We start from the raw sequence: 26306 nt of genomic DNA, 5'->3' as shown, positions 1-26306 counted from the left end.
AAAACATTACAGAAAACCTCCAATCTGTCATGCACCTCACACTGTTTTGCAGCCTTTGGGTCTAAGTCATTGTTTCCTTTGTTGAGGTTTGTCTTTAGTGATTGGATTCCCTCATCCCTGGCTCCCCCTGAGGCTTGTTTGCTTTGGGAGAGAAAGAGAGGCTCTGTTCTCTGCTCTTGGAAGAAACTTCTGCCCCTCCACAGCACCTGACACAGGGACAGGGGTGGGGACAGCCCTGAGGACTTGTGTGGGGACAGCTCTGGGGCAGCAGCACTCAGCCCAGGGGCATGGTGTTGGAACGAGATGATCTTGAGGATCCCTTCCAACCCAAGCCAAACCATGATTCTGAACCCTTGGCAGCCCCCAGCTTGGCCATGGATGTTCACTTTGCATTTTCCTTTGCATTGATGTTCCTTTGCATTTTCCAGGAGCTGAGTGCCCTGGGCTGAGCTGGGAGTGGCTAGGAAGATGGCAGGGAAGGAATGGGGTGAGCTACTTGCTGCAAACCCTCTGTCAGAATTGCACCTCCCTGTAGTGACTCCTTCCTCTGGTGTTTAGTCATGGAGCTTTGCACTTTGGGAGGATGAAGAGCTAGGTGGGGATCAAATGAATCACAAAGCCTTTTCCTTATGTTTCAAAAAGAAGATTTATTTAGTGGGTTTTAGGATTTTAAAATACACAGATCTGAGTGTCGTGGAGGGGGATGCACAAACATTGCGTTCACAGTCCAATGCACTTCAGAAGCACAGGAGCTCTGGGAGTTCCTGCAGTAAATCATCAGCTCCTGGGCAGCCCTCCTGGAGATTCCAGGCACTTGCTGGGGATAAACAACAAATCACTGCAGCAAGGTCCCAGGAGAGACCCCAGGTGGGGAAGTGCTGCTGTTCCCAAGGAGGTAAGAACAGATCAGAGAAGGAATGGCTCTCCCAAGGCCATGTGCTCCAGCTAAACATGGGACACATCATGTTTTTAAGGAGAGTAGACTTTGTTCCTTTGCTCAGGGAAGGTTCCTTCGGTTCAGACCACTCTGTTCTTCACCCTTTCAAAAATCTGCATCACTTTTCCAGCTGGGATGCAGCCTTCCCGCACAATGGTGATGCCACCTTCCCAGAGGGAGAATGAACAAGTTAGGACAATCCTCAAAGTGGCACAGAAAGGAATATAAAGGAACACCTCGCACCAGCAAAGCCACTCAAAATAAACTGTGTGGAAGGACCAGAAAGTGAAACCACCGATGAACACTGACCTCACACTTTGTTCAAGGGTTTGGTTTTCCACTAATGAATCTCTCTCAAATGTCAGCCCAGAGCCACCCAGGACACCTCAGCGTGTGCTGCTGCATCACTGTGGGCAAGCTCCTGTCCCACCCTCGTTGTGATGGGCCGAGACAGCACCCACCCCTCCTTCCAGCAGCACCCACCCTCCCACTCAGAGCATTTCCACCCTGAGGAGGCAGATTTTCCTTGCACAACTGTGTTTGTCCTCCTGCCTTGTTCCCTGTCAACACAGAGGTCCTCCCAGGACATCTTTTGTTTGTTTCCCTTCATCAACATGTTTGCAAATGTCCAGGCACTCAAGAGCTGTTACTCTTGGAGCACTCTGTGCTGCCAGACTGATACTGGGAAAGGCATGGAAGCCTCCCAGGAAAACACCGTTGCTGACACGAAGGGCAGGTCTCACACTCACTTTCATCAATTTTTGTGCAGTTGACCACAGTGGATGCCACCACCTCATCAGACTCTCCATCACAGAGAACACCCTCCAGCTTATGGCCAAGGCGCCTGTGAGGCAGAAAATAGCAACAGTCCTTCACAGACCTTGCTGTGACCTCCTGCTGAGGTTCCCCTGGGTGCAGGACACCAGCCCAAGGTCTGCCACCACTGGAGCAGGAGGGTGGCACTTCCAGTGACCAGGTACTCACGAGATGACCATGTCATGGTGGGTGCTGTCCACCTCACCACTGGGGTTGGCCGAGGTGATGGCCAAGGGCCCGGTCATGTCGATGAGGTGCACCAGGACCGTCAGGTCAGGGACTCGGATCATGATGCTGTCCTGGGTTCCCACCCTGCTGTATCCTGCTCCGACCCCTGCAAGGACAGGCAGAGGATGTTGGCAGGGGCACAGCTGGCACAGCTCCTGTCGTGGCACCAGGGGGATCTCCTGCTGCCTTTGGAAGTGACCCGGTTCCGTGCACCCAACTAAATGTGTCTTTGTGGATGTCCATTTTTGGGCAGAAATCTGTGAGAGCAGAGGTACAGTTTGGGGTCCAACTGGGTAAAAAGGAAATGATTCACAACTGGAGACATCACAGCCGTTTCCAAGGACACAGGATCTCCCTGTATCCCAAAGTCCAAAGATTTCCTGTGACTGCTGCCCACCCTCCCATCCTCCACCACCTTCCTCCACCTGTTAAACTTGATTAACTCAGAATCACTGAATCCACGGAGTTGGAAAAGACCCTTGAGATCATTGAGTCCAGCCTGCGATCCAGCACCGCCTTGTCACCCCAGACCATGGCATCAAGTGCCACATCCAGGCTGTCCTTAGACTCCTCCAGGGATGGGGACTCCAACACCTCCCTGGGCAACCCCTTCCAATGCCCAATCACCCTTTTTGTGAAGATTTTTTTCCTAATAGTCAACCTAAACTTCCCCTGGTGCAGATTAAGGCTGTGTCCTCTCCTCCTATCCCTGTTCCCTGGAGCAGAGCCCGACCCCCCCAGCTGTCCCCTCCTGTCAGGAGTTGTGCAGAGCCACAAGGGCCCCCCTGAGCCTCCTTTGCTCCAGGCTGAGCCCCTTCCCAGCTCCCTCAGCTGCTCCTCACAGGACTGGTGTTCCAACTCCTCCAGTTCCCTCACTCCCTGGAAATCCACAGAAGCCAGGGTTGAGGTGGATCGTCCCAGTGCTCCCAGTGCCTGCCTGTGTCCACGTGGTGGGAAGGCAGAGGTGATGAGCAGGGATGACCATCGGAACCCTCTCATCTCCTGGGTGCTCCACCCTGGTTTGCTCATTCCCAGTGAACAGTGGGGGGCCTGGGAGAGGGGACCCTCCCAGGCTGAGGAGCCTCCCTTGCCTCTGGTTAGAGAACTCATCCTGCTGGCTCCCACTGCTGATGAGTCATTCCAGCTGATTAACACCCTCTGCTAAACATCCACCAAAGCATCTGGCAGCTCCAGGGGGGACTTCTTGGGAGAAAGTGACCGGAATCTCTCCCCATCACATCCCAAAGGGTGTTGGGATTGCAGACCTGCCATGATGAAAACATGAAAGGGGGACAGAAGGGTTGTCATCTGCTCATCTCACCCAACTTCTTCAGCCACTCTCCCTTCTGGATAATGCAGCCAATGCCGCCGGGATAAACGTTTTCCATGAATTCCCAGAGCAGGGGGCTGATGGGCGGGGCAGCTGCTCGCAACTGTTCCAGGTTGGAAATAAAGATGCAGATGGGCTTCTCTTGAGGCCTGTCCTGAAAAAACAGAGGGGGGAAATAGATGAAGAGGGAAAATTTGCCTGGAGGACCTCGAAGCCTGCTGGGATCATGGTTCGTGTGTTTCCCAGGGAGCAAGAGTTCCAGGCAAGGAAGACGCTGTGTCTGCACAAATGCTGAGCTGTGATGGATGCGCCAGCTCAGATCTGCACGTGAAAATCAAAGAAGAGACAGAGCAGCAGCCTGCCCTTGGGAATCTCTGGGATGCATTCAATTCCTTTGAATTGAGCACATCCATCTTTAAGCACATCCATCACAGGGACAGGGATGCTCCACTCAGTATCAGCAGCTTTGGGATGTTGCACACCAGGGGCCTGATTTTTTTCCAAACTTCTGCTGGTATAAACCGAGGTCAAACACACCAATTTTTGATGGGATAAGGGATGGAGACCTCAACCTCCTGCAAACCACCATCTCCATTATCACCCCTCCAGAGCTTTGAAAGAAGCTTGGTGAAATAAGCTGGGTGCAAAACCAGCAGTGGAGATGGAGGGGAAATAAAACAAGCTTGCAAAGAGGTGTCATTTCAGTCCTCAACTGACATCAGCTTCAGTGGGGCCAAATGACTCAGGAACTGGGCATGTATTTACATTCTGTTTCTATTCTCTCATCAGCAGGGAAGGTCAGCACTGGCACCAGGGCAGTGCAGAAGAGACGGTCTTTGTGCCGCTGCTCGCGCTCAGGGCCAGCTGAGATCGTCTGTTATGGTTATTTCTCCAGGCTAGCCAGGAAATTGCCTCATGGACAGCAGACAGGGCCAGGCTGCAAAAGCTGGATTGAAGGTGCAAACTCTGCGGCTGGTTCCAGCACTGAATGGCTCCAAAAGTCTGGGGGAATGTAGCCCTGGGATTCTGATTCAGCACTTCGTGAGGCACAGAGGACAAGCACAGGTTTGGACCTGCTTGTGAGTGGCTGTTCCTGTTTGGAGTTTTGCTTTGTCCATCCCCAGGGATGTCGCTGCCTAATGACCAGTGCTCCAGCCTGGAGCAGAGGGGCTATACCCTGGGTTCCTCAGAAAATGGTCCCTGATGTTCTGGTGTGGCTGCTCATGAACTCTGCCCACAGTCACCTCCTGAGTTTTGGGACAACCTGAAACCAGGGGCTCCCCTTTCTGCTTCTGCAGAAACTCATGGACGGGACACAGAGCCAGGTAAGCAGAGACATCCCTGAACTCCCACCTTGATCCTGTAGACCTTCTCGATGGCTTGAGGGTGCTTGCAGGAGGCTGCCAGGGCATACACGGTGTCTGTGGGGACCCCACACACGGCCCCTGTGTTCAGCAGTTCTGCAATGGTCCTCAGGCCACTCGTAAGGTGGGACTTGGGGCAGACACAGGGCAGGGGATCCTCCCTGTCCTTCCTGGAGCTCTGGACCTGCCAGGAATCAGGAGGCAGTGAATAAGCAATTATGTGGAACAGAGGGTGGAATTGCATTCATCTGAATGCAGGTATCCACCGTGCCGTGATCCCTTGGCTGTCCAAGGTCACAGGCAGCACCTCTAGGAATGCTTCTCCCACAGCAGGGGACAGAATTCCAATTATTAAAGTCAAAGAGAGCAGCTCGGATTGGACGTTTCAACTGCCAATGCCTTAAGTTAAAGGAGATTAATCCCACCCAGCACAGCTTCCTGGGAAAATGGCTGCTCTCCAAAGTGACCTAAGGAAAGTGTTTGGGAATCCAAAATCCAGACCAAGATGGAGTTTCAAGTGCATTCCCATGAAATGCTGATTTATTGGAAATGTTTCTCTGCAGCAGGAATTGGAGCTGGCAGATCCATCACCCTGGACAGGGGGAATTGCCCTAGTCAGACACACCAGATGGCAGAAGGAGTTTGAAGTTAAGAAAAGACGGGGAAATCTTGCTGTCCAATCTGGGAAACTTTTTAAGCTCCCTGCTCCCAAGGTTGTGGCTTTAAAACTCCAGTCTATAAGGAATTCTTAGACTGGGCATAGCTGATTCCCCAGGAGCAAGATATCAGTCTTGTGAACATTCTTGCCCTTTCTCCAATGTTATTCCAGCTCACAGCTCCCTTCAAAGGAACCGGGACTTCGAATGGCAGTGAAGGATTCAGCAGAAGGGAAATTCCATGGGAAGCTGCACTGAAGGCCCCAGAACATCCCCTCTGAGCAAGGAAGGTACACCAGCATGCCAAGATCTCTTACTGTGAGCAGAGGAGGTCCCATCACCAGGAGGTCCTTCCCAAACATGCAGTTGGTGAGAGAGGCTGTGGCTCCGTAGAAGCAGATGACACTGAGGATGCTCAACACCACAACTAGAAAAAATCCCAGAATCAGAGGCAGGAAAGGTGATTGAATCCCCATCCCTGGAGGGATTTAACAGTGTGGATGTAGCACCTGGGGAGGGGGTTTGTCACTGCTGTGGGGATGGTTGGACTCAGTTGCTTGGATTTCATGGTGCTGTGATTCTATTCTGTGGTGACAAAGTCCTGGTGGAAAAGCTCCCGCTAATCCCCTTGCTAAAGCACTCCATGGAATCAAAACTTAAATTGTCACTTGCAGCAAAGTCAAGGCTTCAGCAAAATTACAGCCATTGACAGCTGTGGCACATTCAGCTCATCCCACACCTCAGGAAACATCCGCTGGGAAGTAGAGCTGGACAGAACCTCTAGAGGTGCTCTGATCCAGCAGTATTGGGTTTATTTGGAACCTCAAGGCCCTAGGGGTGGTAGGAGAAAAGATTTCCTTCTCCAGTCATGCTTGCACACACCCCAGACTTCCAGGGAAAGAGGAACACTCTGCTTGATTTTCCCACACTGCTCCCCAGCCTAGGACCCACTCTCTGCGCTCTGTGGGTGAGGGTTTAATGTCCAGGTTCCCCTAAAACTCACTTTCAAATGGCAAAGGGAGGTTCTCCAGTGTAAAGAGCAGAAAACAAATGGTCAGGAGCTCCATGGCCAGGGTCAGGCAGAGCAGCACCATGTTAAAAGAGGAAGCTGTGGAGAGAAACACAAATAAGAGGGACCCACATCAAGCACGGCCCATAAAATGTCCATGAACCAGCAGCAGAGTTCCTAAATCAACTGAGGCTTGTTTGATTAAACCGAGCAGCCCCAGCTCTGATTTCCCTGTCGGTGGAGGAACAAAGAGGCACAGCCAGGGTCTGTTCAGCCCTCAGGTTCCACGGACACGCTGCCAAACCCTTGATCTGCCAGGACACTGTGCTCACACGGAAAACACTTCTCTGGCAGCCAAAGCAGGTTCTGATTTACACCAGCTAGGCTGGAGTGTGGCTGTGGATTGGTGCCAGTGGCCCAGTGTGTCGAACACTTTCACCTGATTTGATCCTTTTATTTTCTTTGAAATGTTCTTCCATTCCCTCAGGGCTGTTTCTCCTAAGCCCAGCTCAGCTTCTGTTACTGGCTGTGGGCAAAACATCTCCGTTCTTGCCTAATCAGAGCAACAGGCAGATCTGGGCCTCCCTCACTGGTGCATCTCCACGGAGCAATCACAGGAGAATTCATGATCTGACCCCAGACGCCCCTCCATAAACATCCCATGTGGTTCTGAGACTTACCCAAAATGATTAAAAAAGCATTGAGCACCAAAAAGGCAACAGAGCCAGCAGCGAATCCCTCGGTGTTCCCCGCCCCAATGTCCAGCAAGTGGCCTGAAACAGGAGCAGCACATCTGGTTACGAGCAAACCACAAAGAGCAGCATGACAGGAGAGTGGCAGAGCCTCAGCTGGGATTACCACAGCTCCAGCTGTTGGATGGTGGCCTCCCAAAAGCCCTCCCTCACCGACACCCGCTGCTTCTGCCACCCAAAGTGTTTGAGTATTAACTGTGGGGCTGGTGACGGTTATCCAAAAAAAGCTCTGGATTTCACCTCCAGCTTGGAATACTCAGAGCCTGGCTGGACACTTCAGCAGCTCCTGCCACACGTCCCAAGCCACAGCTTTAAGCATCCCCACAGGTGCTCACTTTAAGAGCACCTGGCACAGAGGCTGTGTGAACACTCTGCCCACCTGGAGCAAAATGCAACTTTTAAGAGCCAGGCTCAGCTTCTGAGAGCTTCTTTCATGGCTGTGACCAGCTGGGATAGATTTCTCCAGGCTCCTGAAGGAGAAATCCAGAACCTGGAGTCTCCCACTGCCTAAAAGCATCTCCTGAGTTGTTATTCTGAGATAACAGCCCAGAAACAGCCCTGTCTCACAATGTTTGTGCAAGGGAATCTTAAGCTTTTATTGGAGTTGAAGACACAACTTGGACTCCTGGAACTGAGAGCACCAAGTGCCTGCAGCAATGGCAACCCAGTGCAAACTGGGGTGATTGGTGAATCTTCCAAGGAGGAATATCAGTAAACCTGATGTCACTGACTCTCCTGAAAGAAGGAATTCCGTTGGAGAAAGCAATCTGAAATTCCCAAGGAGCACCCCTTAAACCAGGAACCATCCTGTGCTTTACCTGCCAGGCGCAGCCAGGTCCAGGCTGCCCAGAAGGCAGCGTAGCAGAAGGGGAGCACAGACCCGAACCTCTTCCCACCCTGCACCTGGATCCGGCACACAAACAGCTGCCCCAGGGCTCCCGGGATGAGCACGGAGGGGATGGAGAGCTGCTGCCTGCCCGGGTCACCCACGCTGCCCTGCACGGCGGCGGCCGCAGCCAGGCCATTGCAGATGTAGAACAACGAGTCCGGCACGGCAGCGCTGGTGCCACTGGGGATGTCCTTGGACCTCGAGAGCCAGGTGTGGACAGCTCCCAGTGTGGCCTGGAGAGCTGAGCTGGGCACGGCCTGGGCGCCCACGGGAATCAGAGCCTTCTCCCCAATGGAGTTGATGAGGCTGGCAAAGGTGGCGTACAGGGAGAGCGCGGTGCAGAGGCTGCAGGCAGCCCCCAGGAAGGGCCGGGCGCCGGGCAGTGGAATCTGGTGGATGAAAGCCGATGTGAGGAGGATGAAGGAGGCATTCTGCAGCATCTCCAGGGTGTCTTTGTGGGTCGACATCAGAAACAGCAGGCAGGCAGTGGCCAGGAAGAACCACGCTCCAAACATTCCCAGCCTGCTGTCCTGAGCCGTGGGCAGGCCGAGGAAGGCGGTGAGCATTAACTCCTCCCAGGACATCACCAGCCAGAGGAGGCTGTGGACACCAAACTTGGTGGTGTGGTAGCCATCCCCTCTGAGGTAACTGTAGAAGCTGGAGAGCAGCTGGCAGCTGGAGATGATGGAAATCCACGCTGCTCCCACACAGAATGTCTTCATGTACCCAAAGAAGTAAAAGGCAAATATAAAGGGCGACACGGTGTCGCAGATGTTCCCCAGGGCCATTGGCTCCGCATACTTGGTGTTCTTCTTCTTTTCTTCCCCGAGGGCCTTGGAGGAGCTTTTCTGTGCCGATCCCAGCAGCAGGACGTTGAAGAGGGGGTGCCCAAAGCCGGGCAGGACGTACCTCTGGGTGATGCCCTTCAGGAGCAGAGCCACAGCTCCATACAGCCCGCACACGACAATGCCCAGCTCCAGAACCCCAGACACCACTAGGGCCCAGTCCCCGAAGAGCGCGACTGCCTCGAAGCCCAGGGCAAGCGCAATGGCCCCGAAGATGAAGGGCATGATGTAGTTGACGGTGGCCGAGCAGAAGGACAGGATGAAGGAGATGGCAATGTAGGCCACCAGCCCAGCCACGGCGCTCTGGCTGGCCGAGAGCAGGGCTGTGCCGGCAGCTGGGAGCTGGCTGGCGTTCCCAGAGGGAAGCGTTGTGTTCTCTGGGGAGGGATACGCAGCAGACAGGACCTTTGTGGCCCCGTAGCTGCTCCACAGAGCAGAGAAGGTGAGGAAGGCTGTGCCTCCAAGGTGGTCATACTTGCGGAAGGCAAGAAATCCGGCCAGGAGCTGGACAAAGCCTCCAATCAGGATGAGGTGGACACCTGAGGGATGCAGGAAGGGGTCAGGTGTGAAGCCAAGTACAAAAATGCTGGAGCTGCAGGAAGCTCTAGGGCACACCCCACGGCAGGTCCCATGGCCTTCCTGTGAGCAGCCCTGTGGCCTCTGCCTGCCCCTCTTCCCACCTTTATGGGAAACTTCTCTGTGTGCCCCCTAAGCCCCTTGGCTCAGTGTGGTGAGCAGGCCCCAGGGACACTTTGGATCTAGCAGGGAATGGCATGTGGAATATTTGGCCCAGTGGCTGGGGAAGGAGGAGCAGCCATCCCCAGGAGCACACTGACCTGTGTGGATGGACACAGCCCACATTTCCCCACCATCCCACCAGTGGTAGGCACTGGCCCATGGGGATGACCCTCAAAGAGCTCAGGGGACGTTCAGCCCCACCCATGCCACCCTGAGCAGCAGCACCCACCTGCCAGGACCTGCTCTGCTGCCCGAGGCCCGAGGCCAGTGGTGGCCACGGTGAAGTTCTGCAGGCACAGGAGGAAGGCGCTGACGACATTGCCGAGCAGCCCCAGCACCCCCGGCTCGCTGTAGAAGACGGCGGCGAAACCCTTGGCGCTGGCCATGGCCCTTCCAGACAAAACAGCAGAGTCAGCCCTCGCCCCCACAGCCTCCCCGGCCGTGCCCTCTGCACTGGGCTTGGGTGCCCGGCCAACCTGCAGAGCCATGCCCCTGCCCTGAGCAGGGCCAGGCTGGTGACAGGCTCAGGTGTTTCCATGTTCCTCCCCGCTCCTCAATGCAGACAAAGGCTCGATTCAAAGCACCACTTGAGGTGCCTACTTTCCGCAGCCCTATCCAGAAAAAACACACACAACCTATTTAGGCGACCGGGATTCCTGGCAAAAACATGTTTAGGTGCCCCAAAGCGCTGCAGGTGGTGGTGATGGTTGCTGTCCCCTCTTCTCCAGGCTGCTGGAGATGGAGACACATGAATAGCCCAACATAAACCAACAAACATCCAGACAAAACCCACAAGGTATTTTTGAGCCATTCCAGGACGTTTCTTATCCACTGTTGCAGACAAACAGGGCAGGCATGGTGCGCACACACACTGTCTCCCTTCCAGATGGAATTTTCCAGCTCCATCCCTTTCTTGAAACCCCAGTGACTAAATAGGCTATTTTCAAACCCTTCATATTTCTCCCATGAACTTGTCTGTTTGCAGGCAGCCCCCACATTTCCACTCCTCGGCACTCCAATGGGTACCAGGAGCTGAAGTTTTCTCTCTGGAGGGTTTTGTTGGGAAACAAAGATGAAAATAAAACAGTAATGTTCTTGTTATTTGGGTATTTTTAGAATATTTGGTGAGCTAAAAAAGCTGGAAAGGGAGAAGGTGATGTATTCTGTTCTCAGCCATTCCAAAGAACCCTTTGGAAAGGGAGGAAAGCTCCACAATTGTTAGGGGGAGTGAGGAGGAGGGAAGGAGCACCACCCAAAGAAAAATAATGTGGGAATAATAACAAACCTAAATCCCAGGATCACACAAATGCTCAGGCCAAATTTACATTTTGCAAACATCAGTACCCTCTGGACTCTCTTGTTCTGCTAAAAACCCTGTTGTTTTCCTCTCTCCATTTATTCTAAAGGATGTCACTTCCCCAAAGGAAGAAGGATGAAGGGTAAATCGACTCTGACAGCTCCAAACTGCTTTGGCAACATCGACTCTCATCAAATAAGGAAAGGCTAAAAACGTCCAAGCAAAGCTTGGGGAACAATGAATTATTCAATTACTTGGTTGTGCTAAAGGCTGCATTTTGGGTTCAGAGAGGGAGATGCACCAGATCCCAGCTCCCAGGGAAGAATTCTCCCTTTTCCCATCAAGGCACTGCCTTTAAGGAAGTCCCAAGTAATGCTGTGCCCTTGGGTAGAGCTAAGCGGATTCTGTGATTTCGTCTCTTTTATTGTTTTAAATGACACTTCTATATAAAGAAGCAGTTTGGTTTAAATGGTTATACTTGGAAATGAGCCACAAAATTAAGCTCCTCCAGATGTTTTGCCCTGAAACAGCCCAGCCAGTGGCTCAAAGGCACACTCAGAGCCCCTGCTTGGAGTGGGTCCCAGGAAGAGGGTAAGATGGGATTTGGGAGGGAGATGGGCTGGCAAGGTGACTCCTTGGCTCCCAGCAGTGGTTTTTGATTTGCCAAAGCTCATTTTGTTGTTTCTTTCTGAAAACAGGCCTGCAACAAAGAGCTGGGGTTGGGGAGGGAAGGAGAGACAAAACTCACTGGGATGTTTTCCTCTTCCAGTGCAGGCACGTGAGAAGGGAGGAAGACAAACAACAGAACATGCTGTCAGGCTAAGGGGAAGGATGTGAGATGATCCAGACCAAGACGTGGAAAAGGAGGAGGAAAAGTTTTGGGGTTGGAACCAGCTGCAGTTGAACCCACTGCTCACACCCACCCCCCACACACCAACCCAGGCTCATGGTCCCTGCCCCGAGACATTGGGCAAAGGTCCCTGGGCACTGTCCCTGCCTCTGTTTGCTGCAAGGTCAGGACACATCAAACTGGGAAAATCCTCCTGGTGTTGCCTCAGGAGCAGCAGCACCAGAATACTGAGGGCTGCACTGAGCTGGAAAAATGAGGCCCAGCAGGGGAACTCCCAGGGGGGTTCCCTGATCAAATATGTCCTGGTTTGGCCCTGGGATAACCCCACCCATGGGTGCTGTCACTGGCCCTAAGGACCCATTTCTCCACACACACCACAGAGCCCTGGTGGTGCGACAGAATAACGCGGGGCTGTGCAGGAGGCAGGGGAGCAGATGGAAAATCCCTCTCCCCCCCGTGGGATTAGCAGCTCTCTGCAGCCCAGGGCACCAGCAGCACAGCCACTGTCCAGGGAACCACAGGATGGAGATGTCCCCGTGCTGAGGAGGAGTCTGGACACCTGGGGTGCTGCCTGAGAGCTGCATCTCCCAGAGGGATGGGGCAGCCCGGGATGATCCTTCCCTTGCTCAAATCCCTCGCACAGTGAGGCCAAAGCAAAAGCCACACCCTCCCTCATCCTGCCCCTTCCACCTTCTTTCCTCTCCCTGCTTGCCCCCGACATCCCTCACCCTGGGGGTTGCAGGAATGCTGTGTGAGGTCCTCCCTCCCTCCTGGCTCTTGGCCCCCACTGATCTCAGAGCCACATGGGACAGGCTCTGCACACCACTTCCTTCACTCCCTGTTATCCTCACAGCAACTTCCCTCCACCCCCTTCCAGGAAAGGTCATTCCTATCTCATCCCATTTCCATGGGGTTCTCAAGTTTGCAGGAATCTCTCTATGCATCCAACAGCTGCTGCTGCTTCTCTGTGACCAATGTTAACAAGAATATTCCAGGGCACAGGCATTCTGACCCCAGGAGGCTGGAGCAAGGCTCCCCACGCCATGGACACATCTGCAAAGACCAAATCACTCCATTTTCACTCATCCCCTGTGGCACCTTGCCATTAGTTTTCCATCCCACCTTGTTAGTGATAACAAACATTTACAGAGCTCTGAGGAAACACTGCTTCTCTCCAGATAAACACGGAAAGAGAACCAAATTCATTTTGGATAAACACACAGTGAGATGAACAGTGCACAGCCCCAACACACAGCTGGATTTCACATCACAACCCTGCCTCTCCTCTGGTGCAAACCACAACGGAATTGCCAGGGATGCATTGCTGCAGCAAAGGTCTGCATGGGAGTTAGTAAAGAATCCAATTTTAAATAAAGGTGTGTCCCACCAGGCTGTTACTCTGCCCAAAATAATAAATGTTCCCAGGTTCCACTGCTGAACAAAGCAAAGAGCCGTGGTATTCCCCCACAATCCAAACATTGCTTTGGGAGCAAAGGCTCCCGGTGTTCCCTGGAAGCTCCAGGGTGAACTCCCAGTTCAGTGACCCAGCAGAGCTGGAGATGGAGAAGGAAGAGAGCTGGGAAAGACTCAGCCAAACACCCAAACACTGAAGGTATTCAAGAAAAGCATCCAAGAAAACCACCACTGCCTCACTTCTGCCTCTGCAGCTGGGATTTACCTGCTTTGGTGACACTTCAGCTCAATGGGAGGATGCTCTTGTCCCTCTCATTTCCTGGTAAATCCCACTTTTATAGTCCTCCTCGGGAGGAGGAGCCTGGAGCCAGTTGCTTCACCCATTGGCACCTGTGGCACTTTGGAGACGGGAGTTTCCTTGAACCTTGTTAGTTATTGTCTGAAATCTTTATTTATTTCCTGAAACTGGGGGTGTGGGGGGGGAGGTTTCCCTTCTGTCCAGCAGGGTCAAACCACCCCTCTTCACGGATTCCCCCCACCCTCTGGCTCCCCAGGGGCTGATGTCATCCCCCTGGAAATTCAGTTGCACAAAACAGAAAGCAAATTGCCTTTTGGACGCAGATATAAACCCTGCCACCAGCACCTTCCAGACACACACCTCTGCCATCCCTCGCACTGAGCACACCGAGCCGGGAAAGGCACTGGGAAAAGCAGCCACCAGCATGTTCTACTCCATCTTCCAGGTAAAACTCTTCCATGCAAACCCTCTCCATCCCTGAGCTCGCCTTTTGCACTTTAAGGAGGAAATGTCGCTTTCCGGGCAGTTCCTCTGCTGGTCCACCTGATTGTGGCATTAAACGGGAACCTGCCCCAAAATTAACAAATTCCAATTGTTTTTAGAGTCACTTAATTCAGCTACTGACCTTTTCCTGCCATCTTGCTCCTTTCATGTGTCCCAAACATCCCCTGGACCGTGCCATGTGGAGATTGTTGTTGTTGGGATGTGCTCCGTGGGTTCTGCTCCTTGTGCCCACTCTGAGCTGGTCCCACTCGCTGCAGGATCTTGTGGCAGGGCTGCAAAGGCTCTGCTGCCCCTTCGACTGTGTGCCTTTGTTTCCCTGGATTTTCTTGGCATTCCTGCTGGACGCAGCTTTGGAAAATATTTTTCTCCCTCCTTTAAATATGTCATTACATTTACGTGCTCGTTTGATCTGTGAGTGTTTCACGATGAGAGGCACAACCAGGAAAACTGCTCTCAGAAACCTTCCAGCAGCTCCAGTGACAAATTCCTCCTCTGTGTCTCTCCTCTAGAAATCCCAGAAGTTCTTGTCAAGCTCTCGGCAAGTCCACAAAACTGCTGCCCACGGTTTGTATCTGTCAGCATTCTCCATCCTTTCCTAGCGAGCATCCCTAAATAATTGCTGGAAAAGAAGATGCTGGGCTGAGCATGCCCAGAGAAATCCTCAAATCCTTGGAAGGAAAAGCTTCCAAAAGTTTAGGGGTACTTTGGTGCTTCTTGCCCTCGGGGATAAAGGACCAGGAGAAAAGCAGCAAAGAGTAAAAATGTGGATTGTTAGTCCTGTGCTAAACCAGATCTTTAACTGGTTTAGAACCAGACTTTCCAAATTCTTTGACCACAAATATAAGATGTTGGAAGGGTGGCTCAGATCCTTAACTCCTTCGCTTGTCACTGCTTCCTACTTACACCTGATCCTACCCTGGGCATTGCCTGGAGACATTCATGGATTTCTTTCTGTGGCTCCAGCACTGCCCAGCTTTGGATAAATTAACCACACCTTGGCTGTGTAGACACTTGGTCTGTTTTGTCTCTTAACTTGGTTTGTCTATTAACTAATCTTAAAATATCCTTTGTTTTATTATGCTTATTAAGTTATTTCTAAAAGTTTTCTTGGTTTAGTATAAGTTTAGTATAAGTTTATTAACTTCTTTTAAAAAGAGCTCTTCATTTATTGTAAGTTTATTATAGGTTTATTAACTCATTTTAAAATATATTCTTAGTCTATTGCCTCAATTTATTTTAAAATGAGTTATTAATACAATAAATGCAAGGAATGTTGCTTAATGAGACCTGAGGACAAGAGAAATAATAATCCACAGGGATTTATTTGGTCTTGTATCAAATTTAATTTTTTTATGAAGTCCTGCCATACCAAGAGGAAAACCCCGGAGTCATAGAATGCTTTTAGCCGAAGGGTTAAAAGCCCCGCTGCCTGCTGAGGTGACAAAGAGCATTTGATGCCAACCCTGGCTGGGAGGAACCAACCCAGCTTTTCTGGGTGCTGGGTGATTGGAGCAGATTTTCCTGCAGCCTCTCCAAGCCCTGACATCACTGCTCCTGCTCCGGGAGGGTGCGGAGGGACCCGGGGATACTCCGGGGGGACCCGGGCTGGGCTCGGCAGCGGGTCCCGGAGTGCTGAGTGCCGGGATTCCTATAGGAACGCGGTCCCCGGAGGGGGAATGTTCTCCCGGTGAGTCAGGCGGTGATGGTATTCCCAGCTGTGTTTACAGGAGCCTCAGACTGGGCTCGAGGTGAGCCCGAACATGAGCCAGCGCTCCGTGAGTCACTGATGTGACATTTCGGGATGAATCCAAACTAGGGATATTAGGGAATGGTCGTTTCATTAATTGCCATGTTTGCTGTTCCAAAACCAAAGCCTCTTGCGTACCTGCTGATCTGGATGAGCTTTCCTCTTAGAGCAAAGTTTGTTTGTTTTTTTTTTTTCACCCGTGATTCATTTAATTTGGACATTAATTCATCTTTTATCTCCATCTCTGTGTGCACCCCCACATCCACCCATGAGTAAATGTTTGGATTTGCCATCCTGCAAATGTCCACATGGAATTTTATTTTTCCTGCTCTCCTGTGCACTCTCAAATTAAAAGTATAAATTGCAACAGGCCATAGCAATTTTCATTCTGTGAGTTATAAATATAATTATATTCATTATATTCTGTATTTGAACTATAGAATTTAGGATAATTTTATAAATTATAAATTACTATATGAATTATAAAAATTATTATATAAAATTAATATATAATAATGATATATATGTAATCTAAACAAGGCAGTTTTTTCACTGAAATTAAAACATACAATAGACACAAACTGGGTATTTTCCACAGAATTTTAACTTACTTTTAATGATTAGCATCCTTTGGAGTACATAGAGCTTAAGAGCTTTGGTGTCTGAGTCAAAACACTTCAGTGTCTTGTAGGATGAAACACCTGGATAAATCCAGGTTTTGGGTCTAGTCCTGCTTTCCAAAAAATTATGGAAGTTTTGGATTTCTGTGGTCCACTCATGTTTGGCTTTCCTCTGAATAAAGGGACATCATTTGTATTGATACCTCCCAAAAAATGGGTGTTGGAACCCCAGGGTGAGGGGATGGGGCTGAGCTCTGAAGTTTCTTCACCTGAACCTTCTGGAAGCCATCCCAGGAGGAGCCCAGAGCATCTGTGGAATATGAAATTTTATGTATAGAACATATGGAACCAGAGAGTATCCCAAGTTGGAAGGGAGCCACGGGGATGATGAATTCCAGCTCCCTGCCCTTGCAGGACTCCCCAAACTCACGCACCTGGCTCGGGCAGGTGCAGTTCCCTGAGCCTGGTGACACCAGGGGCGCAGAGCTGCGGTGCCAGCGCAGGGCTCACCGCTGTCCCTGTCCCCTCCCCGTGTCCTGGCGCTGCAGTGGCCGCCCGGAGCGCTCCTGAGGACACGGTGACCAGCAGCTTTGCCTCGTTCATCCACGCGGCGCGGCCTGAGCACCTGTCCCAGACCGTGCGGCAGAGGAGCAAGAGGATGATCCTGGACAGCATCGGTGTGGGGCTCGTGGGCAGCACCACGCACGTCTTCGACATCGCCCTGCGCTACTGCCGGGTAGGGACAGCCCCGCCACCGCCACTGCCACCAGCTCTGCCACCACCACCGGCACTGCCACTGCCACTGCCACTGCCATCCCCACTGCCACCACCTCTGCCACCACCACCACCACTACCACTGCCACCGCCACCGCCACTGCCACCACCTCTGCCACCGCCACTGCCACTGCCACCGCCACTGCCACCACCTCTGCCACCGCCACTGCCACCAGCTCTGCCACCACCACCGGCACTGCCACTGCCACTGCCACTGCCATCCCCACTGCCACCACCTCTGCCACCACCACCACCACTACCACTGCCACCGCCACCGCCACTGCCACCACCTCTGCCACCGCCACTGCCACTGCCACCGCCACTGCCACCACCTCTGCCACCGCTACTGCCACCAGCTCTGCCACCACCACCCCCACTGCCACCACCACTGCCACCGCCACTGCCACTGCCACCACCACCCCCACTGCTACCGCCACCCCCACTGCCACTGCCACTGCCACCACCTCTGCCACCACCACCACCACTGCCACTGCCACAGCCACTGCCACTGCCACCGCCACTGCCACCACCACTGCCACTGCCACCGCCACCCCCACTGCCACCACCACTGCCACTGCCACTGCCATGGCCGGGGCTATTCCCGGTGGCTGCTGGGGCTGGGGACGGCTGGCACTATCCCTGTTCCCTCTGATGCCTTGTGAAAGCTGCCCTAGAACAGAGACTAGATGGAGCTAAAGAATAAAGCAGGGATTTATTAGGAGGCTTCAATCGATTCACCTTGGGCAGCACAAGAGCCCAGCCAGGGCTGCACCCCAGGTGAACCCAAAATAGTCACGAAATGTACGACAGCTCACAGGGTCCCACACCACTCTAAGCCTTGGTCCACCAGCACACTGGAGTTAATTGCCCAACTATAGCCCCAGCCTGCGAAGTCCCAACCTTCCTGCTTTTCTCTCTTCAGTCCACATTGTTTATGCTCTTGGGCCTGAGACTTGGATCATTTGTCCTTGGTCCCCAGCTGGAGAAGGAATTGTTTTGTCTCCCTACTCTGTGAAGAGAGCTCACCATCCCCTATTGTGAAGCCCAGACCCACACACTAAAGCAGCTCAGAATCTGAAAAATATAAAAGCTAAAACGTGAGGCATCACTTCCAGGGCTCCCCTGACATTCCCTCCTTTCCACAGGAGCTGTACTCCTCCATGGCTGTGAGCTCAGTCTATGGAAAGCCAGGAGTGAAGCTCTCCCCGACGCTGGCTGCCTTCACCAACGGCGTGGCGGTGAGGCTGGATCTTCCCAGGGGATCTGTGTTCCCAGATTTTCTGAGGGGGATTTGTGCTCCTGGATCTTCCCAGGGGGATCTGTGCTCCCAGCCCTTCCAGGGGAATCTTTGCTCCTGCCTTTTCCAAGGGGGGTTTGTGCTCCCAGCTTTCCCAGGGTAATCTGTGCTCCCGGCTTTCCCAGGGGAATTTGTGCTCCTGGCTCTTCCAGGGGATTCTGTGGTGCCAGGAATTAGCATTCCAGGAAGCAGAGTGGTCACTGGTGGGGAACAAAAGCTGGGAATCTCCTGGCTTTTAGAGGAGCCAAATCACCCTATGGGGACACTGAGTAGAGGCTTTGGCAGAATTTCCTCAGGAATATCAGCAGGGAGCCCTCATTCCCTCAGCGTCCAGCCAGCACATTCTCACCTCTGTTTCCCTGGCAGACTCATTCCATGGATTTTGATGACACCTGGCACCCTGCCACTCACCCCTCTGGGGCTGTCCTGCCGGCTCTCTTGGCAGCTTCCCAGATGCTCCCTCCCAACACCAAACCCAACGGCCTGGATTTCCTGCTGGCTTTCAACGTGGGCCTGGAAGTGCAAGGGAGGCTCATGCACTTCTCCACTGAGGCTCACGATATTCCCAAAAGGTAAAGCTTCTGTTCTTCGCCGAGGATGAAGAGAGTTGGCGAGTCTGGGTTTTAAAATGTTCATTTAGGTTAAGCCAAGTTTAAGTCCAGTTTAATTTAGTTTTACCCCAGGGTAAAGTCTTAATGAGAGCCAAATGACAGAGGTGATTGCACCATGCACTTATTTGGTGATTTCCAGAGATTTTGTCTCAAAAATAGCCTTCAGGAAGACTCCCAGGGAGACTGCAGTGCCATTGTCTGACCCAGCCAGGGCAGGATCCCAGAATTAAGCAGTGTTTGGTGGTGGGCATGGCCCTTGGGCCAACTGCTGCCACCAGCAGTGCCCTGGTGTGATCCAAGCAATGGAATCAAGCAGGAACTGTTCCCTTGGGTGTGTTTGAGGCTGAATTATTTGTTTGAGGGATAGAAAGTTTGGCTGTGTGGACACAAACCATGGCATCTCCTGGAGAAAGTTCAAATTGCTTTTTGGAGATACTGAGCTCACCCGGGTGTTTCTGATGAGGTTTCAAGGAGAAACTCCATTTTCAGACTAAATTTACGTTAATTAATTCTAAATTCAGAGTTAAACTAAGCTGAAGTAAAACTTTGATTTTAAAGTTAAATTATTAGTTAAAATTTATTGTTAAATTCTGAGTCAGGTGAATCCCACCTGCACCAAAACCATGAGGGAGTTCCACTGGCTGATGGGTCTCTCATTTCCCATTAATTTTTCCGTGGGAGGGGTCCTTTGGTGTTCCCTGTGCCAGGCAGCCAGGGCTGCTCATTCCTGCCATTCCCCTGCAGGTTTCACCCTCCCTCGGTGGTGGGCACCCTGGGCAGTGCCGCAGCCACGGCCAAGCTGCTGTCCCTCAGCTCAGCCCAGTGCTGCCACGCCCTGGGCATCGCCGCGTCCCTGGCCGGGGCACCCATGGCCAACGCTGCCACCCAGGCCAAGCCGCTGCACGTGGGGAATGCCACCCGCCTGGGCCTGGAAGCCGCTCTGCTGGCAGGCCGAGGCATGGAGGCCAACCCCTTGATCCTGGATGACATCCCTGGGTGCTCGGGGTTCAGCGCCTTCTACAGTGTCTACCAGCCCAAACCGCTGTCTGCACCTGGCGAGCACCACAAGTTCCTCCTGGAAAAGCAGGACATTGCCTTCAAGCGATTCCCAGCCCACCTGGGCATGCACTGGGTGGTGGATGCTGCCTTGTCCGTCCGGAACCTCTTCATCAACTACGCGGGGTCCTTCTCCCCCTCTCTGATCCGCACCATAAGGCTGAAGATCCCGGTGTCCAAGTACATCAACCGGCCTTTCCCCAGCTCGGAGCACCAGGCGAGGCACTCCTTCCAGTTCAACGCCTGTGCTGCCCTGCTGGACGGCGAGGTGGGCCTGGGCTCCTTCTCTGAGAGCAGCATCCACCGGCAGGAGCTCAGGGAGCTGCTGGACAAGGTGGTGGTGGAGCACCCTGAGGACAACGTGGCCAACTTTGACAAGATGTACGGAGAGGTGGCCCTGCTCCTGCACAGTGGGGACGTCCTGACGGGCAAATGTGACACTTTCTATGGGCACTGGAGGAAGCCCCTGAGCAAAGAGTCGCTCCTGAAGAAGTTTCGATCCAACGCCTCCCACGTGCTTCCAGAAGAAAAAATAGAAGCCATCATCACTCTGGTGGACAACCTGGAGAACCTGTCAGACAGCTCCCAGCTGGCCTGCAGCCTGTGAGGGGACAGCATGGGGGCTTGGTGAGGGGCTTATCCTGGTGAAGCTGTGATTCCTTTCTTCATTGGTGCTTTCCTACTGATTCCCAAGGACAGGCAAGTTCCCACCCCTTCCAGTAGATAATTCCAAAGGAACCCACAAGGCAGGAGGTGTGTCTGGGTTAGCACACAGAGTAAACTTCAACTCCTGGTTGGTGCTGGCTGAGGAACTGAAAGGCCACCATAAGTATAAAAAAATTCCCATGGAAATCTCTGAGAATCCTGGGGTATCATCCAGTTCTCCAGAAGGAATGGTGCTTGTGCATTTCTTACAGCTGGATTCTGAACGTCTTCCGTGCAGAATGCCTGACTGCTGAGTCTGGTAAGAGAAGGAAGTTCAGCTGCAGAGCCTGTGCTTTTCTTACTGCTCTTCTGGGCACTTTTGGGGTCGGGGTCAGGCAGTCCGACTGGCCACAGGAGAAAACCATTCTTGCTGCAAACAGCCCTGCCTGCAGAACTCTCCAGCACAGAGGGATTATTTTCCTTCCCAGTGAAAGCCTCCCATTTCTCCAACCTGTGGGCAGTGATTGCCACTTCTCTGTGTACAAAGGATGGTTTGTGGACCCTTGAGACCTGGATGTCTTTTCTGAAGGGGAGACAATTGGTAGGTGAGGAGTCCTATATCTGTTCTACACCCTGACGGTGATCCCTGCCCATCCCAAGGCTGTCTCACACCATTCCTCCTGGCTTTCCCAAGCTTTCCCAGGCACCTGTTCTGAGCTGGCCCACCAGATGGCCCATGGGCTTTTCTGGGAGGTGACTTGGGTACATACACTGTGACTCCCATTGGGAAACTCCTATTTCCCTCCTGTGAGAGGAGGGGAAGCTCATTGAGACTCAGCTCTTAACTCATCTTTCCATGAAAATGGATGAAATCTGGAATCTGTGCTCCTGAGCAGCCATTCCCTGGAAGACTCCTTCCCCTGTACCCTCCCTGAGTGGTGAGATGGAGAACTCAACATTTCTTCACATTAAACACTGGGGCTGCTGATCCAAAGAGCTCCTTTCCAATATGATTGCGATAAAATTGTGGAATCTGCTGTGGGAATCAGTATTCAAGAGGGATGACATGGGAGCAGACAAGAAGGAAGATCCTTTTCTCTTGCTGGTCGTGGTTTGTGCAGGGAATGAACCATCCAGAAGAAAACTGTTTTCCCACCTCTGTTCATCCACTCTCTCCCACTGTCCAATATTCACAATGAATCTTGCTGAATAAAGAACTGAATTAAATTCATTTTCTCCAGAAAGATTTAATGCTGCATTATGAAAACCATTAGTTTTAATTTGATTACTCACAATACAGAGGCTTTTCCAATAGATGGGGAGCCCAACAAAGGCTGGGGCAGGGACAGCTGCAGTGTTGGCCTGTGGCCAGTGGTTCCTCCAGGGAAAAACCTTGAGCCCCACAGTTTCTTTCACCCAGAGACAACCACAACCATCAGCCAGCAAAGCCTCCAGTGCTCCAACACCATCACTCTGAGTGAAGTTCATCCATCATTCCAAATACTTGCTAAATTTCCTTTACAAGTTTTGAGTTTCCTGTGGTTTGGGCCAGGTTTGAGATCCCCAAAAGTGTCATTCCATGTTTCATCCTGCGGTGAACAGGAAAGCCATGGAGCCAGGCAGGTCCACCAGGCCAGTCAGCACTTAAAGGGATCAATGTGTGGGACTGAACCAAGGTGGACTTCAGTGGAAGGAATGAAACCCTCTCCCATGGGTACTGACCCTCTCCCATGGGCTTTGGCCCTCTACCATGGGTACTGACCCTCTCCCATGGGTATCGACCCTCTCCCATGGGTTTTGACCCTCTCCCATGGGTATCGACCCTCTCCCATGGGTTTTGACCCTCTCCCATCGGTACTGACCCTCTCCCATGGGTATCGACCCTCTCCCATGGGTTTTGACCCTCTCCGATTGGTACTGACCCTCTCCCATGGGCTTTGACACTCTCCCATGGGTTTTGACCCTCTCCCATGGGTACCGACCCTCTCCCAAGGGTACTGACCCTCCCCCGTGGGCTTTGACCCTCTCCCATGGGTACCAACTCTCTCCCATGGGCTTTGGTGTCAGTCCCATGGGTACTGACCTTCTCCCATGGCATTTGACCCTTCCCCGTGGGAACCAACCCTGCTCCATGGGGATTAACCCTCCCCCGTGGGCTTTGACCTTCTCCCGTGGGCCCCGACCCTCTCCCGTGAGCAGGACCCTCAGAGGGGTCTCGCCGTAGCCGGACATGGCCGGGGGGCATCAGCACCCTGGAGAGCAGCCGCCGGCTGCTCCGTGGGCGCCGGGAACGAGGGGACTCCGCTCCCGGGGATCCCCCCCTGGGATCCCATCCCGGATTTCCATTCGAGGAGATGCCCGTGGCTTTCTCCCATGGCATTCTTGTCTTTAGTTCCCACAAACGACTCAGTGGAAACCGTCTCATCCCCGCTGATCATCCAAAGCACTGAATATCTTGCGACCTTGCCTTTTTTCGCACCATGAAGAATTTTGGATTTCCCACGAAATTCCAGCAAAGAAAAAATGAGCACGATTCACAGGTTGTTTCAATTTTATAGAGGATTTGCGCTGTAGAGGTCAGAAGAGTCCTCCCTCCTTCCCAGCGCTGTTCCCGTGAGGATACCGATGCTACCTCAGTGTGGCCAGCCTCGGAACTGCTCTGCTTGAGAATCCCCAGGACCTTCATTGTTTTATACTTTTTAGATAACTTTGAAATGGCTTTTTAAATAACTAAAGGAAGAAGAAAACTCAGGACAGTCCCACAAATAACCAGGTGCCATCAGAGTCAGACTCCTCTGTGTCAGACCGTCCTCAATTCCTGCATAAATCCAGGTGAACTCCTGGACTTCTGACACTCTGCCCTTCATGTAGGCTCCTCATCCCTGCTTTTTCCATTTCCGAGTGACAGAAACTGTATCTTATTGATACAGAGCTGAGGATGAAACTTGGAGCTTCAGTTTAAGGAGTGTTTGAGTGTCACACCGAGGCCAAATTCCCAAACCCCAGGAGAGGAATGTGTTTGGACAGCCAGAGCTGGATTTAAACCTCTGGCTTGGTGGGAGAGCCACCAATACCAGGCAGCTTGAGACAAGAAGCAGGACGATGAGAGGAAGGGAGACAGAAATGTCCAGCTGTGGAATAGTCACTCTGGAGAGGAGAGGAGTGACAGGTGGACAGTGTAGCAAAAGGAATAGCAGGAATTAGCAAAAATGTCCCAGCAATTGCAGTGCAGCAGCAGCAGGACAGATCTTCCCAGAAGGCCATGGAATCTCTTTGATGGAGATGTATAAAAGCAGGATTCACACCCAGAGCAGAGGAGAGCAGAGCAGAGCAGGCTGCTTTGGGAAAACTCCCAACACCCTTGCAGCCCTACTTTGTGGCTATGATTTGAGGCTTGTCCCAAGTTTACACAATTAAAGCTTGGACCTTTAAATGGGCCAGCCAAACCTGGCCTCTGCACCCCACCTCCTGCTGGGACCCAGGCAGAGCATGGGCTGTGGTCAGGGCTCCCCTTCAGTGCCTGCCGCCACATCCATGCAGTACCTGGAAACCTCAACCAGGTTCTCGTCGGGGTCTCGGAAGTAGATGGAGATTATTGGACCCACAGCACCAGTTCTGGCCATGGGACCTTCTTCAACGGCCACCCCACAGGCCTGGAGGACACAGGAGAGTGTTGCATCCCGGAGTTTGGGTTTAGATGAGGGTTTTTAATTTATGTTAAAATAAGTCAAGTGCTGTAATCCCGCGTTTCCCCCGCGTTGTTTCCCCCCGCGGTTTCTGGCCCCATGTTGCCTGTTGCCAGATCTTACCCCTGTGCCGCTCCTGTATCCACCCCACCGTCCGGCCCCGGGAAACCCCGTGCTGGCCGCCCCGAGCCACACAATCCCGCTCAGCCCGCGGCTCGGTGCCCACCCCTGCGGGGTTCTCTGGTTGTGTCGCTGTTGCTGGCGTCACCGCCACGGCAGCCGCCCCTATTGGGTGGCAGGCCGTGGATCCTCTCGCCCCACCCCTCCATAAAGCCCTATCCCGCCGGCAGTTAGGCGCCATTTGCTCCCATGCGAGTGCCGGGAGCGGTCGCGTCTTTCCATCGAACTGCGCCACGTGACCAATAAACCGTTCCTGCCAAGCACGGAGTAAATGGACAAATTCCTTCCTCTTTGCTGGGTCCCTAGTGCACGGTAACAGAGACTGGCCAGCCCACGCGCCCGAGACACGGAGCCGTGTCCGGGAACCCGCGGCAGCAAACCCCGGCAGCACGTGGAAGCTACGCCACAGCCGGGCTCTCAAGAGCCGGGTGCAGCCGGGGAGAGCAAAAACCCACGCTGCAGGAGAGCAGGGGTCTGATGGTCACATCACTGTGCCCTCTTCCCCCAGCCTTGACAGCATGAACTGTTGGATGAGACAACCCTGACATTCCCCAGGAAAGTGTCAATTAGAGGCTCTGGATTTGTGTCTCCTGGGGTGACACTGCCCTGGGGACACTCTGGGCCTGCCTCACCTGCAGATGCTCCAGCAGCTGCTCCAGGGGCACCGCTGTGATCAGGCAAAAATCCGCAGAGCCGGGCACGGGGCACAGAGCCTTGGGCTCAAACTCCTGCCCAGCCTCGTGCAGGTTGAACTTCTGCTGGCCAAAACGCAAAGCTTTGCGGTTCCCCTGTTCCCAAAGGAAAAGGCCAGAGTAAGGGAGGCTTCCTGGGCTGGACACCCACCCCCCCGGGCATCCTGGGCACCCTGGGGGCCTGGTGGGGTCCTGCTAACTCAGGTCAGAGTTACCTTGAAGGTCACCACCTCCATGCCCAGGACTTTGGAATAAAAGGCCACAGTGTCCTCAATGCTCTTCACAGTCAGCACAAGATGGTCCAGGTGCTGGATGAAACACGAGGGTGGGCTTGTGCCCTCTTCCTTCCAAGCCATGCTCTCAGGGCTGGGAACTGGCATGGAAAACCAGAGAATATGGAAGTTAGGAGCATCCAGCTATGCAGGGAAATGGAAAACGGTCCAGGGAGCTGAGGGCTGAGTGGGGATCGCCCAGGTTTTCCTCTGTCCTGCAGGTGGCAGAAGTACAGAAGCAATAAATCCTCCTCCCTGCAAGAGTCTCGGACTCTGGTCTGTACCTGGTGGCACCCGAGCCTGTCAGAGCCCCTTGCTGGGCCAGGCGTGGGGGACCAGCTGGGTGACATCGCTGAGGGCTGATATCACCAAGATGCCACGCTCCCAACACACAAACCCCGTGTGCACCAAGGAAGGGACCATGTGTTTGATCCTTCCTCCAGCCCCCTCTGGGTCCTCCCAGGTGTGGACACTCATCCAGGTGGAGCCAAGCCAGAGAGTGGAGACAAACTGGGGCCTGGCACAGCAGCAGGAAACATCTGGGGACGTTTCTTGTCATTTGTCTTTAAGCTGCCAGATGTCACCACCAGGCAGAGGGTGAGGCCAAGGGCTCAGGGTGATGCAGCACCAGGGTGTGGGGACTCACCGGGCTGGGGTCACAGAGGTTCCTGGTGGCTTAGGTTGGGCTCAGATCCTCTGGCACTGCCCTTGGCTTTTAGGGACATGGGTTAGGGTGTTGGCAGGCCAGGGGGGATGGTTGGACTCAATGGTCTCAGAGGGCTTTTCCAGCCTAAATGATT

General features: G+C 53.1%; 2 protein-coding genes across 2 annotated transcripts; one reads left to right on the top strand and one right to left on the bottom strand.

Moving 5' to 3' along the window:
- Positions 1-15628: 15628 nt before the first annotated feature.
- Positions 15629-20638, top strand: LOC128795369 (cis-aconitate decarboxylase-like). Its single transcript, XM_053956095.1, has 5 exons — positions 15629-15674; positions 16842-17029; positions 18213-18305; positions 18731-18936; positions 19720-20638. The coding sequence occupies exons 1-5, from the start codon at positions 15629-15631 to the stop codon at positions 20636-20638; spliced, it is 1452 nt and encodes a 483-aa protein (XP_053812070.1).
- Positions 20639-24176: 3538 nt separating this feature from the next.
- Positions 24177-25614, bottom strand: GLOD5 (glyoxalase domain containing 5). The gene is made up of 3 exons (XM_053956090.1): positions 25450-25614; positions 25175-25330; positions 24177-24329 (listed from the first exon to the last, which is right to left on the bottom strand). Exons 1-3 carry the CDS (start codon positions 25612-25614, stop codon positions 24177-24179), a joined length of 474 nt encoding a protein of 157 aa, XP_053812065.1.
- Between the last annotated feature and the right edge of the window lie 692 nt (positions 25615-26306).

This window comes from Vidua chalybeata, chromosome 14 (assembly GCF_026979565.1).
Source record: "Vidua chalybeata isolate OUT-0048 chromosome 14, bVidCha1 merged haplotype, whole genome shotgun sequence".
In the NCBI taxonomy this organism is placed as follows: Eukaryota; Metazoa; Chordata; class Aves; order Passeriformes; family Viduidae; genus Vidua; species Vidua chalybeata.
This window is presented reverse-complemented; position numbering and strand designations above follow the sequence as displayed.